At 39.5% G+C, this 15,422-nt stretch overlaps 1 protein-coding gene across 1 annotated transcript in view; it reads left to right on the forward strand.

The window, feature by feature from the left end:
• The window catches only part of LOC307252037 (cytoplasmic phosphatidylinositol transfer protein 1-like), an 82,778-nt gene extending 67,886 nt beyond the window's left edge, over nt 1-14,892 (forward strand). Inside the window, exons 6-9 of the mRNA XM_080029571.1 lie at nt 6,793-6,888; nt 7,483-7,638; nt 8,083-8,146; nt 11,108-14,892. Of these exons, the coding sequence (XP_079885697.1) occupies nt 6,793-6,888; nt 7,483-7,638; nt 8,083-8,146; nt 11,108-11,460 (669 nt within the window). The 3' untranslated portion in view covers nt 11,461-14,892. The remainder of the gene's footprint in view (nt 1-6,792; nt 6,889-7,482; nt 7,639-8,082; nt 8,147-11,107) is intronic.
• Nucleotides 14,893-15,422: the final 530 nt, after the last annotated feature.

The raw sequence follows: 15,422 nt of genomic DNA on the forward strand, positions 1-15,422 counted from the left end.
GCAAGCGAATGGAGGACGATTGTTGGATGTGCGGACAGGAAATGAGTGGGTGTGTGAGTGGACTCGCACACAATCACACATGTCATGTTTTTTCTTTCTTTCTTTCTTTCTTTCTTTCTTTCTTTCTTTCTTTCTTTCTTTCTTTCTTTCTTTCTTTCTTTCTTTCTTTCTTTCTTTCTTTCTTTCTTTCTTTCTTTCTTTCTTTCTTTCTTTCTTTCACCTCCTTCTCTTTTGCCTTTTAGCCTCATGTACATTTTTTATTTTTTTTAAACTGGTCACGGGATGACACACAGCTGATCAGTTTTTGATCCAACATAGCATTGCATCACTGCCGAACCCAACGAGTTAACATGAGCTGTACACTTTGACCAATCAGAGCGAGGCTCCGATTCTCTGTTCTTATTAGCTGTTGGGACTGTCCATTCACTTTGGCACCACTTTGTTGGTGTAGAGTGTGTCAGGGAGGGACCATAGTGGAGGGACCAGAGAGAACAAGTTGAGCGGTTGAGGTATTTGGATTCGAATCTCTGTCCCAACTGCCATTTTCTCCCCAAATCCTCCACCCCAGCTTTAAGAGGGACAGCTGTGTCCAGGCCATGCACCTGCACAGGTGTGTCTTCAGTGACACTAGTGGTGGAATAAGCGGTGCACTGTGAGATGCGTCATGACCATCCTTGTCATTTCCTGCAAAAGAAAACATGTTCTTCATTATAGTGGATTTTCCATAAGGTCACTGTAGGTCACAACCCTCCAAAGGAGACACTTGTTGAAATTATACACAAGCATTTTAATAAATGAGGAGAGGATCGTTACAAGCCTGTCCTGCATTCCTCTTGTTGAGTAGAGCATACATCTATTCCTAAAATTCACAGTGACCTACTTTTTGCACATGCTTTTGAGGATAATGAAGAGCTGTCCAAATGTTTCTTAATTTAGTTTCATTACAGTGATTGCTATCAGCCTTCAGATGCCCTTGCTACATTGTGAGGACAAATCCCCTGCACCTTTGAACTGAAACGACCATGTACTGTCTACCCTGGGTTAGAGTTTGTTGTGTGTTCACATTTAAAAAAACAAACGGAGTGAACCAACAAAAATGCTGGCATATACTCACTAGAATATTACATATTATCATTAGCATATTGAATGGAATTGGGATGCAGCTCAGGACATATTAGATGTTGGGATTGACCAGATTGATTCTATGTAAAGCAGTGATGCAAATAAATCTTTTTATTTTGGGATGAGCAGGAACAGAGCTGTGGTTGGTTTGAAGGTAAATGCAAAAGGAGTGTCCTTTGAATGGCCTTGAAAGGTGCTACATTTACAGGTCAAAATGGATTGCCACTGGGAAATGCAATTATCATTCATGGAGCGCAAGACTGTCAATGTCAATCTCTCTTTTTTATGTTTTTCTTTCTCCCCCTCACATTGCGCCAACAACTTTTTATCTTGTAACTTGCTCATCCCCCCTTGGCACCACACAGGGGTGTAAAGTAGCGAATTACATTTACTCGCGTTCCTGTAATTGAGTAGTTTTTTCGTGTACTTGTAATTTTTGTAAGTGATTTTTAAAACCTATACTTTTACTTTTACTTTGAGTATGTTTATTTTGAAGTATTGTACTTCGCTACATTTTATATCACCTGCGTTACTGAGTAAGAAAATAGATAGGGAAAGGAGAGAAAAGAAAAGAAATATCGCGGGGGGCTTTTATTTTTACAGCACAATACCGGAAACTAACACAGAGAATGATCGACAGGATCATTGCGACTAAATGATAACAACAAACATTGCTTCCCTCTATCATTAAAACAAAATAATCCTAGTTAAACTGTCATTGTACCGCACGTGAAGACGTGAAGGCTTTTAAATGCAGCAAACCTTTCATCCAGCTGTGCGATCGGCCCCTCCCTCACCTAGCTTTCAGCTTAAAGCTCACATATTATGCACTTTGCTGTCAATTTTATATGGTCTAAGTAGTCCCTAATACTTATTTTTTTAGATGTTTGCTGAAAAACCCGTTCAGATAATTTATTGTAGCAAGCCTCTATACCCTGATTGTCCTCTGGTCTCAGGATGACCTATATTTGTGCGATCTGGCTGGCCCCTCCCACCTCTCTGCCGGGCTTTCTTTATATGTCCATGGGGCTCTCCCACCGTCTCTGCCGTGCTCTCGCGATACTAGAGAGACACTGCATGACTGCAAACACAGTTTTTACCCAGCCGGAGCTAAGCCATACTTTGAGAACAGTTTGACATGACCTGACATGATTAAAACCAGTGAAAACAGTAGCTTCAAAGTTTGATTTCTACAGGAATATCTTCCCATCCTTTGTCATGTTAAAAACAAGTCATTTTCAGACTGCTGTGGGGAATATAAACAGCGTGTTATGAGCAAAACATGGTGCTACAACCGAAGCTACATGGGCGCTAACGCTAAAAGTAAGACTCGGACGATAAAATAAACTAAAAATACCTCTAAAATCAGTGAAAAAAATATCTTCAAAGTTGACTTCCACACTATTACGTTCCAATCCTTTGTCCTGTTAAAAACGAGGCATTTCCAGACTGGTGTGGGTAATAGAATTATGTTTTTATGAGCAAAAGCTGAATGCTGGTCTCGAAGCTAGCTCGGAAGCTACCGGCTAAAAATACCACTCAAATCAGTGAAAAAAATATCTTCAAAGTTGACTTCCACACTATTAAGTTCCAATCCTTTGTCCTGTTAAAAACGAGGCATTTCCAGACTGGTGTGGGTAATAGAATTATGTTTTTATGAGCAAAAGCTGAATGCTTGTCCCAAAGCTAAATAGCTATACACCAGTCAGGCAAAAATACCAATAAAAACATTTCTTTCAGTTTCACTGTTTGAAAAAACCCACAAGTAGCTTCCTATCCGTTGTGTTATTAAAAAGGAGGCATAGACTGCTGTGGTTAAGATAAATTAGTGGAGTATGAGCAAAAGCATTCTGTGTTGGTGTATGTAACATTCAGGCTGTAGGCTACTATGGGCATCTTGTCGCTTAGCGGGGAAAGCAACATAGCTGTCACTCGGAAAATTTTCCATCGGATCTCGGGGCCGTGGACCAATAAGAAATGGGGGGAGGGGAGTTATCATAGACTACTGCACGGTGGACGTTTCTGGGGGGGAAGCATGGCCATATAAAGCAAATATGGGGATGTGGCTGTGCCGACTATTACGTAATAGTCGGCGAGAATTGACTGGAGTATATTGGGGGGGAGGGGTGGAGGTTTCAGAAAGAGGGAGAGTGAGAAAAGGAGAGATTGTTATTTTTTTTTATATTTTGGCAGTCTCTAGGCACACCGTGGACCCATGGCTATGTTGGAACACATTTAAAAAGTGCATTTAGCATAATATGTGACCTTTAACAGTGCAGAGTAGGATGGAGACGGTGCGTGTTGCCGGGAGCTTTGAAAACCTTCCAGAAGACGGCAGAAAGTCAGCCTTTGCTCGAGAAGAAAGATAAAAGTAATAGACTAAAACAATGTACACAAACAGCAACTGAATGAGGCTGCGGTGAAAGCCTGTAAAAGCATCACAAAAGAAGAATGCAAAAGTTTGGTGATGTCAATGGGTCACAGGCTTGATGCGGTTATTGCAAGCAAAGGTTTTGCGACAAAATAGTAAGTTTTATTCACTTTAATTCATTTAAAGTCTATCTGTTCCAATACTTCTGCTCGCCTAAAAATGTGGTGTTCCTTTACAAATAATTATATCTTCTCAGTTGTGTATCGGATCCAGATGTGAATACCTGGAAATGAAAGCTGAAATGTTGAGCTATTGTCTCATATTCATCTTTTGGTGTCAAACCCAAATGTTTCCAGTCTACAGCAAAAATAAGGGAATTGGCCTCACTGTTCCGATACTTATGGAGGGGACTGTATGTTATGCGCGGACACGCGAGTCAGATGACATGCGCGACCGTGAGAGAGAGAGAAAAAAAGTCATATGCGACCCAGCTGCACCTCAAAACATCACGACCAATTAGTTTACTCACTTTAAGTCGAATCCAAGTGGTCTATGACCAAGCAATAAAGGAATAAAAAACACAGGAGTTTAAAGCTCCCATGAGATATAAATAAAATATGCCCTCACATTCTTGCTAGCAAAAGACGTGCCCTATCAACAACATTTGCAACGGTTTATTTAGATTTTGACACTTATTTTATTTAATTATAAAAAATATGTTTTACTTAGGCTATTTGCATTTTCCTTGTTGTCAGTTCAATTAGGATATGTTTAAAGTCAAAAGTCATGGTTTCAAATGTTAAATAATTGCATGTTGCAGTTCTTAAATCAATGAATAATTGTCTATTAATTGTGATTACACAATGTCAAAATAATCATGATTATGATTTTTGTCAAAATCGAGCAGCCTAACCTTGCAATTTCCATGGTTTAGATCAATTGTACACAATTACATTATTAGAACTACAGCTGCAGTCTGTTTAGGTCTGTTGACCGGTTACATTCCCATTCCCCCATTAACAGACTATTTGCTCCATATTTGCTTATCTAAAGTATAAGGACACAGTATACATCCATACATGTGTGGTGACATGATTTGTTTAATTTGTGCACTTTAATTTGTAAAAGTGTTGCATTAATTTAACAAAACTAGTTTGAGATTTATATCCCCTTGTCTATTTATAGAATGCCCTACACAGAAGAGACCCCCACCCCCTCCCGCTGTTAAAAAGTAACTTGTACTTTAAGTACATTTTAAATCAGCTACTTTTTCACTTTTACTTCAGTAGATTTTTAGACCAGTACTTTTACTTTTACTTAAGTAAAATTTCATCCAAGTAATCATACTTTTACTTGAGTAGAATATTGTTGTACTCTTTCCGCCTCTGGCACCACATTAGTGGACCTAAAACACATTTGGAAAATAATTAGAAATTTCTGTTTTATTTTCCTTAGAAAATATTTCAATAAACAGACTACGAAGGACTGTTCTAATTATTATTATTATTATTTTTATATTTATTGTATATGTTTTCACATTCTTTGGATAGTTTTAAGCACGGAGTTGAAATGGGGGGAGAGAGGGAGGGCATTCATGCAATACACCTGCGATCAGGACTTAATGGTAAGCACTGGGGTGCCCTGTTTTCCAATAAATTTGTATGCTTATCTATTGATTCATGCTCAATTTAATTTCCTTTCATTCTCATATCTGATGCAAAACTCCCTCCCTGCTCTCTCTCATTTGATCAGCTTTCCTCCCTGTCAGTACATCCTCCTCTCCCTCCCTCCCTCCCTCCCTCCCACTCTCCCTCCCTCCCTCCCTCCCTCCTCCTTCCTTCTCCTATTGTTTTCATGAACACATTCATTTTAATATGCCTTTTGTACCATGGAAAGCGCTTTGTCACTGGTCTGTTTTAACAAGTACTATATAAATAAAATAGTTTACTGACTTACCATCCAGTCTCTACATACATGTCCACTTTGTCCCTCCACCACCCCATCTCTATCTTTCTCATTGTTTACCACCTCCGCCTCTCTCTCTCTCCCATCTCGCGGTCATCCCTGTCACCAGTCCTCATGCCCTGCTGCACCCATGCATACCGACATTTCACCCTGATTGTGCCAGCAGTGCTCATCCAAACTGTCAATGACCGAGTGAGCCATCGCAGGGGAAGAGGGGTGCAATAGCCAAAATGTATTCAAAGAGAAAATGTATCAAGATTGTGTTTCATGGATATATGAAATGACCGCCATTGTGTTAGAGGATTTTTAAGCACATAGCCCCCACACCTAGTTGTTTGATTTTGGAAGATTTCAAATGACTGAAAAACAAATCTTTAGGCTTCTGTTGTAATTTTGCATCTACATTCCACACTTATTGCCCGCAATGTGTGAAAACTACAGACTACCCCTTACTATAGAGGGTGACCTTTATCTCTTTTAGGTGCAAACAATCTTGAGCATAAGATACACTCTGGAAGTTAATCGTTTTAACCGTTTCCAAATATTTTTTTTCTCCAATACTTTTCATCCTTCAGCAGCCTGCTTTCGATTAAGTTGAAAAAATGTATCCCTTAAATTAAGTCTTTGACCTCTAACCTCACTTTATATGCGCACACACACACACACACACACACACACACACACACACACACACACACACACACACACACACACACACACACACAGACGTACGCTTATATGGAATATATGGTACTGTAGAAGATGCTTGTGTGTGTGTGTGTGTGTGTGTTAGTATATAAATGGACTGCATGACTATGGATATATTGATGATAGATATATTATAATGTTTATAAATGCATATGCATTCATTCTTGATTTACTTCAGTTGGAAGTTTTATATAATTAACAGCATGAGAAAACTAATGAAGGATGATGAGCTCAGAAGGGAATTAGAAGGTTGAACTCACATGGACCTGAGCTGACAGTCACATTCACATGGCACAGTAATTGCAGTGACATTTGGCACAGTTACAAAGTGAAAACAGGCAAAGAGCACCACCTTCTGGTTCTGTTAGCAAGTACAATATGTTCTTCTATTGTTTTGGCTGAGTAATGAGGGGAAAGAGAGCGACGAGATACACACAGTCGGGCATTAGTAACATTGTGTAATTTTCCTAACTTTGAGCTGAACAGCAAGGCATGTTTTCCAGACAGATATCTGATGATGAAATCTGGAAGAAAACCCCATTTGTGAGGTGTATTTATTTATTTTATCTGTGAGGAGGCTTCTGACTGCAGTAAGCATTGAAAACCTATATCTGTTCTGCATTCAGATCTTTGACACCGAATTGAAGGAGCAGGAGAGGGAGGTGTGCTACGTCGACATTGCCTACGATGAGATCCCCGAGCGCTACTATAAAGAGTCTGAGGTGAGCTGGTGTAGCTGTGTGTGTGCATTTGCATCACTATTGGTGGGGAAATAAGTGTTGTCTTGAATCTGGAAATGCAGTAGATGCAGTTGTAAAAACGATGTGAATATGACAACATTTTATGATTTCATTTTCTATTATCTTCTGATCGTTTTGCTGTGTTTAAATTGTTGTACATCCTTTATATTTTTTCTCACAAGGAAGATCAAAACACACTTGATAGTATTATAAATGTTTTCTGTTAAATCTGGTATTAAAGCCCACCCACTTGACCTCATCCCCCAGCTCCCCCATTTTACACGGCATTCATCCGGATTCAGCTGAAAGTCTCACATTTTGTGTGAGTGCTGGTAATTGTCTTTGGAGTGGTTTGATAACAGATTGCCCTCAGCTCTAATGAGCCTGGATAGAAATTCTCAAAGGACCAGAGGGGTTAATGCGATGGTATTTAATACTGTGGCACTCGGGTGATATATCTAATTTTAGGCTCTCCTCTCTCCACTGCGGTGCAGAAATGATCATCCCTGAAGGGTTGTGTTAATTACTGTCATATAAAAGTGCCCCCCCCCCCCACTCCTCTCTCTTTATTCACAGGACTTGCGGTATTTCAAGTCAGATAAGACGTCGCGGGGGATTCTTCAGGAGGGCTGGAGGGACACGCAGGATCCCATCATGTGCTCGTACAAACTGGTCACCGTCAAGTTTGAGGTGTGGGGCCTGCAGACACGTGTGGAGCAGTTTGTTCACAAGGTGAGAGGTCACCCATGAGGATGAAAGATAAAATAAGCTTTCATTTGAGTCATGGTGAACCTTGGGTTTAAGTTGCAGTGATACTTTCTTTTCTTCTTCTCTCAAAGTTTATTTAATTTGGTCACTGTTGTCAATACTTTAAATTGTATGTTTGTTTTGTGTTGGCTGATAGCAGTTCTAACCTGTCTGTGCTTCCCTCAATGTTTCAAATAATACCAAAGTCAGTAGACAATATTGTTAAAACATTCTTACTAAAAGACTTATAGATTACTGAGAAATTGTTTATTGCAAGGTTATTTCAAATCTTATGTCAAATCATGTCCCATTTAGTTGTATGTACTGTACTGTAGAGAGACAGTCAATTATAATTTTAAACATTATTGCATTGAATGATCAAAATGTGTTGTATGAGTAACTTGTTACTTTGGTTGTCTTGTGTTGTAGGTGGTTCGGGATGTGCTGCTGCTGGGACATAGACAGGCTTTTGCCTGGGTGGATGAGTGGATTGGTAAGTCTAACAGCCCCGTGTACTCACAGCTAACAAACGCACACAATATCACTCCACCTGCATCTAACCCTGTCACTGCCAACTTGCTCGTTCTTCAACACTTGGTGTTAACTAACACAACAATGGCAAACACTGTGTCCAGCTATGATCAGTGTTTGTTACAAATGAATCCTGCACTAACCAATAAACCAATAAACCAGCTCTTTCATGTTTGATAAAAAAAATTACATTCTGATTAAAACAACTATATTGTCTATGACAGAAAAGTGTCTTCCGCTTATGGCTCAAAAAACATAAATACAACAACAATGGTGGGATTTTAACTCAAATTGGCACACTTTTTCCTATTAAAAACAAGTAGCAATAAACACCTTTTTACGTTAACAAAACCTTTGAATAGGAGTATAAACAAATACGCTGCAATTGAAGGAAGAAATGATTGGGAAGAGTGGTGCCCTCACTGAAACATGAAAGAGCTTCCTCTGTCTGTCTCTCTCTGAGGCAGCTCTGTTTACAGCTATAAGTGGCTGCAACACATTAACTCACCCGTATCTCAGCTGTTGAGCTTTTTCCATAGCTGCGGGGCATACAGATAATAAGCCTGTTAACCTTGTCACGAAACCTATTCCTCTCTTTTTCTCTCTAAACCCACTAACCTTTATATCCCAGCTCTGACCTTGATGCTTGAATAACTCCCTAAATCTTTCTCACATGTGGACTGATTATCCCTGGAGAATAAGTGGACACATGCAGGTGTTACTTTCTGGTGCTTCCCAATTATCCAACCTATTCTTTGGGTGTGGATTGGTTGTGATTTTTCTTCCTTGATCTTGAAATATCCTTGACCTCCCATTCCTGTCCTTCCTTCTTCCTGGTTTTGGCTCGGATTTGCCTAGCTGTTTCCTGCAAACTGTTGCTAGCACTTTGACCGCTTACTTAAAAAAAAGAGCTGAAATCATCCATTAAAACCCTACACTCACCAATGGAATGCACCTTTTGCCACGTAACCCTTCCCCTTCCCCACCTGTCCGTTAACTGGAGTTCCCATGTAGAGGAGTTACCAACATTTCGACCTTCGTTCCACCCCTCCCTCCTTCTTCCAGATATGACTTTGGATGACGTGCGGGATTACGAGACACAAATGCATGAGAAAACCAACATTAAAGTTTGCCTTGAGCAGCAAGAGCATTCCACAACAAACCCATCTTCACTGGATGACATACAGATCCATGACAAAGCAAGCGTATGTGTCTTTTTCATCTTTACTCCATTACTGTCTCATATTTTACCCTGTGGTGACTGTGATGCTGTCACAGTTGCATATAGGTGTAACTGTCCACATACATCCTCTCATTTTGTCCTACATCAAGTCAAACAATGCATACCGTACTTTCCGTACTATATGCCGCACTGGACAATAATCCGCAGGTGTTATAATGTTTAATTACCATATGTAAGAGTTCGTGCACAGAGGGGATTGTCGGGAAAGAGATGGCTGCTTGAGGAAGCTCCCACATTTCAACAAACAAGTTGCATATTTGCATAACGTACGTAAGTGTTACCATTTTGTGCAATAGTAGCTATTAGGGATGGGCACGAGTGTTTTCGCTACTCGTGTGATCGCTTGCATTCCTCGAGGATCAATCGATTCCTCGTTAAACTTTTTTCTATTTTTAGGACGCAACGCATCTGTCTACAGAACAACGGTTGACCGCAATAAAGCGCTCAATGCTTATGTCAAACAGTCACAGTTGCCATATGATATTAAGGATTTATTTTCCACAAGTTTAAAACACATTTTCCTAACTGAAAGTAATTAAATAAGCGGGCCACAATTTAAACCGATCGAGTAGGTCTGCGGTGGAGAGAGAAAAAAGAGAGAGAAAAAAAGCATGGGCTGTAGTTGGCTAACATTCAAAATAGACATTTAAAATAAGGAGGGCAGCAAATACAATACAATTATTGTCCAACAATTTAAACACATAGATAGGCTAAATAACTCACCAAAGCAGTAGAAGTAGTAGGCTAGTATATCCAACCGCGTAATGCTGTCCGTGACTAATTACCGCGACTAATTCCTCGTTAACGGAACGTTACACCGTCGGCTTTTGAATCTCAATCCTATATTCCATAATACAGGCTTCTTAAATGTTGTTTGCTCGAATGTGCCCGAAGTCAGCCTGGCTTCTTTACGTGATTTTCCATGTTTTCCAGCACCGCATTCAGCTCCGCGGTGCTGTGGAGACCACACACTGGCTGCGCTGCACGGAGGTGGCAGTTATTTGCGGTTTCTGTTTGACACAACGCTTAGTTTATTTAACTTGGATCAAAATATTTAATTTTGTTAAACTTTATATCCGTTTTGTACACGTATATAACATTTTAAAATAGGGGCGGCCCGCCGGCCGGCCTAAAGGCTACAAACACTAAAAAAAACAAAAAACGATTTTCCTCATCCACCAATCGAGATCATTTGAAACGAGGAGTACTCGAGTACTCGATTACTAACGCCCATCCCCAGTAGCTACAGAATATATACTGTGCTGTGTAATAACAGGGTCGAAAAACGGGGAAAAAGTCGCGGCTTGTAGGCCGAAAAGTACGGTATATGAAGAATATGATCATTTACATGTAAAGCTGTCAACATTTTCAACAGGTTTTGAATGGTGTCTAGGCAACACAGATTGATGCTCAAAACGTCACTGTTTTCTTTTCTTCAAAAAACACAATGTGAACTGAAAAATATTTACTTGTAACTTATTATATATTATTATATAAATTGACTTCAGCATAAGATGTTTGTCTTTCTGGCAATGCCTGTCTCTAATAATAACTTCAGTTCCAGCTTTTTTATTCTTTGAAATTGTCTGCGAGTAAAGAAAAATCTGCTCTCCCAAATTCTTGCTCTCATGATTTGTTATTGATCTTTTTTTTTTTTTTTTTTTTTTTTTACAAATCCAGACATGACAATGGATGAAGTGAGAGAGTTTGAGCGCACAATCCAGGAGGCCACCAACCAGAAGATTGGGATATTTCCCCCGTCGATCTCCATCAGTGAGACAGCCCTGTCCTCCTGTGCCCTCAGCGGCCCTGCCAGCGCCCCCACCACGCCCATGTGCACCGATGCGCCCGAGTCCCTCTCTCTACCCAAGGACAGACCCCGCAAAAAGTCTGCCCCGGAAACCCTGACCCTTCCCGACCCTGCCCGAAGTGGCATCCCACATGGCACCGTCCTGAGCCCACAATCTGTTTCAAACCACGTCAAGCCATCCACACCGCCCTCCTCCAACTCTGATATACTGGAGTTTGATTAGCAGTAGAGGGACCTAGGGATGTCTTCCACCAACCCCCCTCGCTTTACATAGTCCACCCCATTGTCTCTAGTAGCCTAATTAGACTAGCGTAAACTCTTTACCCCAATTACCCAGAAGTTTGAGTTCTCTAGCCATATCCAATTATTTGCCTTGACCCACAACAAAGAACAAGTCTAGGAGTCTTTATCAGTGTCACTATTACCGTCCAGGTAGCTGTACGCTCACCCACCCTGACGTGGCTGACTTCCTCTTCCTGTGAGTCTAGCTAGCCACGTGTCTCATCTGTTCCAACAACCACCCTCGATGTCACAAAAGAATATCCGTTATATCGTTCATGCTGAGCAGCGGTTTCTTACACACAAATAAATATTCTCAGTGTCCGCTTAATCATGTTTCCTTCAATCAGACAAGCTGATTGCTTTTAAGCTATATGAAGTAGCTGCCTTAGCACCACAGCGCAAGTGGTGTTTATTAGCTTTGACAATGTGCGCAAATGAAAGCCTGACCAAGATAGTTTTCGGTCTTTAAAATGGCTCTATGTATTCAATTAGAAATGAAATCGATGACACAAACTAGATTAGCACAGTAGACCAAATATGTGAGTAACACACACCAGGAAAACAGGCAACCCTCATAACAGGACCTCTAAGTAACTGTGCCCTGAGCCACCCAAACTGGCCTGTTGCATCATGTGGCAGCCATCCTTTCCATCCCAAACTCCAATTATACAACAGATGCAAGATCAGTACAATCATAAGAGAGATTACACCTCAGGTCTCCCCAACTCTACCTGGCTCACACTCTTAAGGCAGGGTTGTTATTGTACCTTTTTCTCCCTACTTATTGCCTAACAGCCACATTGTATACCTCCACAGATAGTACAATAACCAGTCGACTTAACCCTTGGAATGTTTACACATCAGAAACCTTGGAGCATTTGAATTTTAGATCATACGTTGTGGGTGAAGCTTTTGTTATATCTGCAACCTCGGGTCCTAGCATGAATTTCCTTTGTTAAAGTGTATTAATGCATTTATCTTACTCAAGCTGACTGAGGGGTCGACAAAAACACAACAAAAAAATAAAATCTTGCCTGAAAATAATGCTGGAAATATCATGTGACAACAAAACATTGATCAAATTTGATAAAATTAGCAGATCACTTAAATGTCATATGTAGGAAAAAGGCCATTCCTGGGAAGTTTTAAGCATTTTCTGAGCTTTGTGCACGGTGGAAGTAATACAAACTCAAATCTTGATTTTAGGAGTTAGGCACGTGCATCAAGCTGACTTGAGTATGTGCTTTGTTAGCTGCATATCGTTTGCCGAAGTGCTGACAGGACGGGAACGTCCTTTTCAGTGACCCGCTAAATGTGCTGGGCTTCTACTGTTAGTTATCATCTAAAACCCTAGGAGAGACAAATACGTGAGGACAGCAAGTTACTCCTTTTGAAAGCCCTGTTTCCTTACAATGAAACTATTCAAAGAGGGTTTTATATGCTGCATGGAATGTTCACAACATATATACGTATTATGTGAACTATATATGTATCTACTGTACATAAATTGATGGTACAGTATATTTGGTGATGCAACTGTATGAAAAAAGTGAAAGCCAACTTTGGAAGGTCTGTACTCATTTTGTATGATAGAATATGCAGATTACGAGTGAAATGTAAGCATGTCCAGAGAATATAGGCTTACAGACTCTTTCAACTCAGTGCCTCTGCATGCAACAACTGTATTCATTGCCTACAAGTGTAAACCAAAATCTTATATTTCATCTAAAGAGAAACAAAATGTCTTTGCTTTTTCGTTTTGCCTGTTTTCTATCTCAAAATGTTGCATTTTACCAAGATTAAAAATGGGCAACAGTAGCTGAACTACAACATAATCAGATCAGATCAAACATATCAACCTATCATCAGACTCTCAAGTAACAGGGCTAAGTTAAAATCATATTTTAGATAATCAGTACATTTTTGTTTCCCAGTTCAAACAAATGACTTAAAACTTTACAACGCAAATGCATTTTGCACTTTCCGATCTTTGACACCTTATTTGACAATAAAGAAATGTTACATTAGTCTTGTTGGGTTTGTTGGACCAAAGTCCTATAATACTGCATAGTGACTTGTGAAAGAGAGCAGGTCAAGGAGAGTGTGCTCAGTGCTCTTTCCATGAAATACTGTTAATAGTATGTACATTTTCTCACTTGCTTTTGTTTAAAAAAACAAAAAAAAATTGTAGCTATTTATCTGTAACTGTAGCTTTTGTCTTTGCCTTTTGAGGATACAAATGTTATATACCAATTCTTGGCCCTCTGTATTGATATATTGTGTAAAGATTATACATACTTACAACTCCGGTGTTGACCATCTCTCTTGTCAGGAACACAGAGATCCAGGGATATGTTTGATCTATCTTGGGCCATTAACAACAATGCAAAATATCCAATTGTGTTAACATTAAGCTCTGCTCTGTTTAAAAGAGTAACATATTTGGTATTGTAAATACAGTCGTTAACGACAAATATAGTAGATTTCTTACATTGAATCTGTCCTAAGTTGCAATACTGATGGGACATGAGTGTGCTGAAAGATTTCAAATAGACAGAGAAGGATATCCTTTAGTGTATGTGCGATACGAATGACATCTTCACCGATATGGTTTTGTTTTAATCTAGACTTATGTGTGTATCTATGAAGTTATTGTCATCTATTGAAGATGCTGAGATCAGTTAAATTTACTCTTCTAAATCCTGTATCAAGATTCCTCATTGTAATGGTGCACTTTAGGACTCTCCAGTTGCTTCTGGTGACCCTGCAGGGCAAAATAATTTGTACAATTTAAGCTTTTCTTATTGGTAGGGTGGCTGCTTTGACGTTCACTTGCCTTGTTCATTTAGAGGTGATTGGCTTTTCTCTTGTTTCTCTCTCTCTCTTTTTTTGTAGTAAACCTGCTGTACTTTGATTTTGTGGTTGCTGTACCGTTTGAAGGAAAACCTAAATAAGTTGTATCATTATTTCTTTGGGTAAAAAGGACCAAGCTTTTCACTCCTGCTCGCCCCTGATGCTGTTTGCATTTGCCGACGCTTTTGTGCTGTCACCTGATCACTGGGACCTGTCTCACCAAAGCAGGATCATAAGAGTTGGCTGCCAATGTGCACTTAGCGGAAACCATGAACAGCTCAGTGCAACGTGAAGATCAGGAGTGGTTCTGACTCATTCAGCTTTCTACATTAATCCTGGCGTGTGAAACAGTCCCCAGAAGTACCATTTGTGTTTGGCTGCTGGAAGTCCCTCTTAGTTCTTCCACTATTATTCTATTTGGTATATTTTCACTGCCTTTTGAGCTTCATTTGGTTTCTTTGTTGTAATTATTGTTTTACTTTTTTTTTCTGAAATAGACAAATAAACTTTACTAGCTATTGCAACTGGTTTGTGTTCATTTTGTTCTGTGTGCATGTCTCACATTACCCTGTATTTTTACCAGCTGACGGTGATCTTCACTTAAAAACACATCCATCTAACCATTTAAAAGGAAAAGTTTACCCTAAACATTAACACCATTTAAAAACACAGACAATAGTAATGCATATCTGGACCCATTTTTTTCTTTTCAGGTACATTTTCCTTATCTTCATGGATAATTGGCTAAACTAAAGGGGATAAGTATGGAAACACTTGCATAAGTAGAATTTCAAATGCAAAAGCAGCAACAGTACCTACATTTATGAAAGTAAAAGTAGCCATTAAGTGGCAGAATTGGCCCCTGTTAAAATGGAATATATATATTTTGTATTGGATTTTTATTACCAATTACTACTATTACTATTATACTGTGTAAGCAGAATTTTAATTCTGTTGCTGGCCAAGGTGCAGTTAATTTTAATGATGTTGTACTGATAGGTAATTTGATAACCCCCTACAAAATGTAATCCCTCATAAGAATATTATGTT

The sequence above is a fragment of the Ammodytes marinus genome, assembly GCF_949987685.1.
Source record: "Ammodytes marinus genome assembly, chromosome: 6".
In the NCBI taxonomy this organism is placed as follows: domain Eukaryota; kingdom Metazoa; phylum Chordata; class Actinopteri; order Uranoscopiformes; family Ammodytidae; genus Ammodytes; species Ammodytes marinus.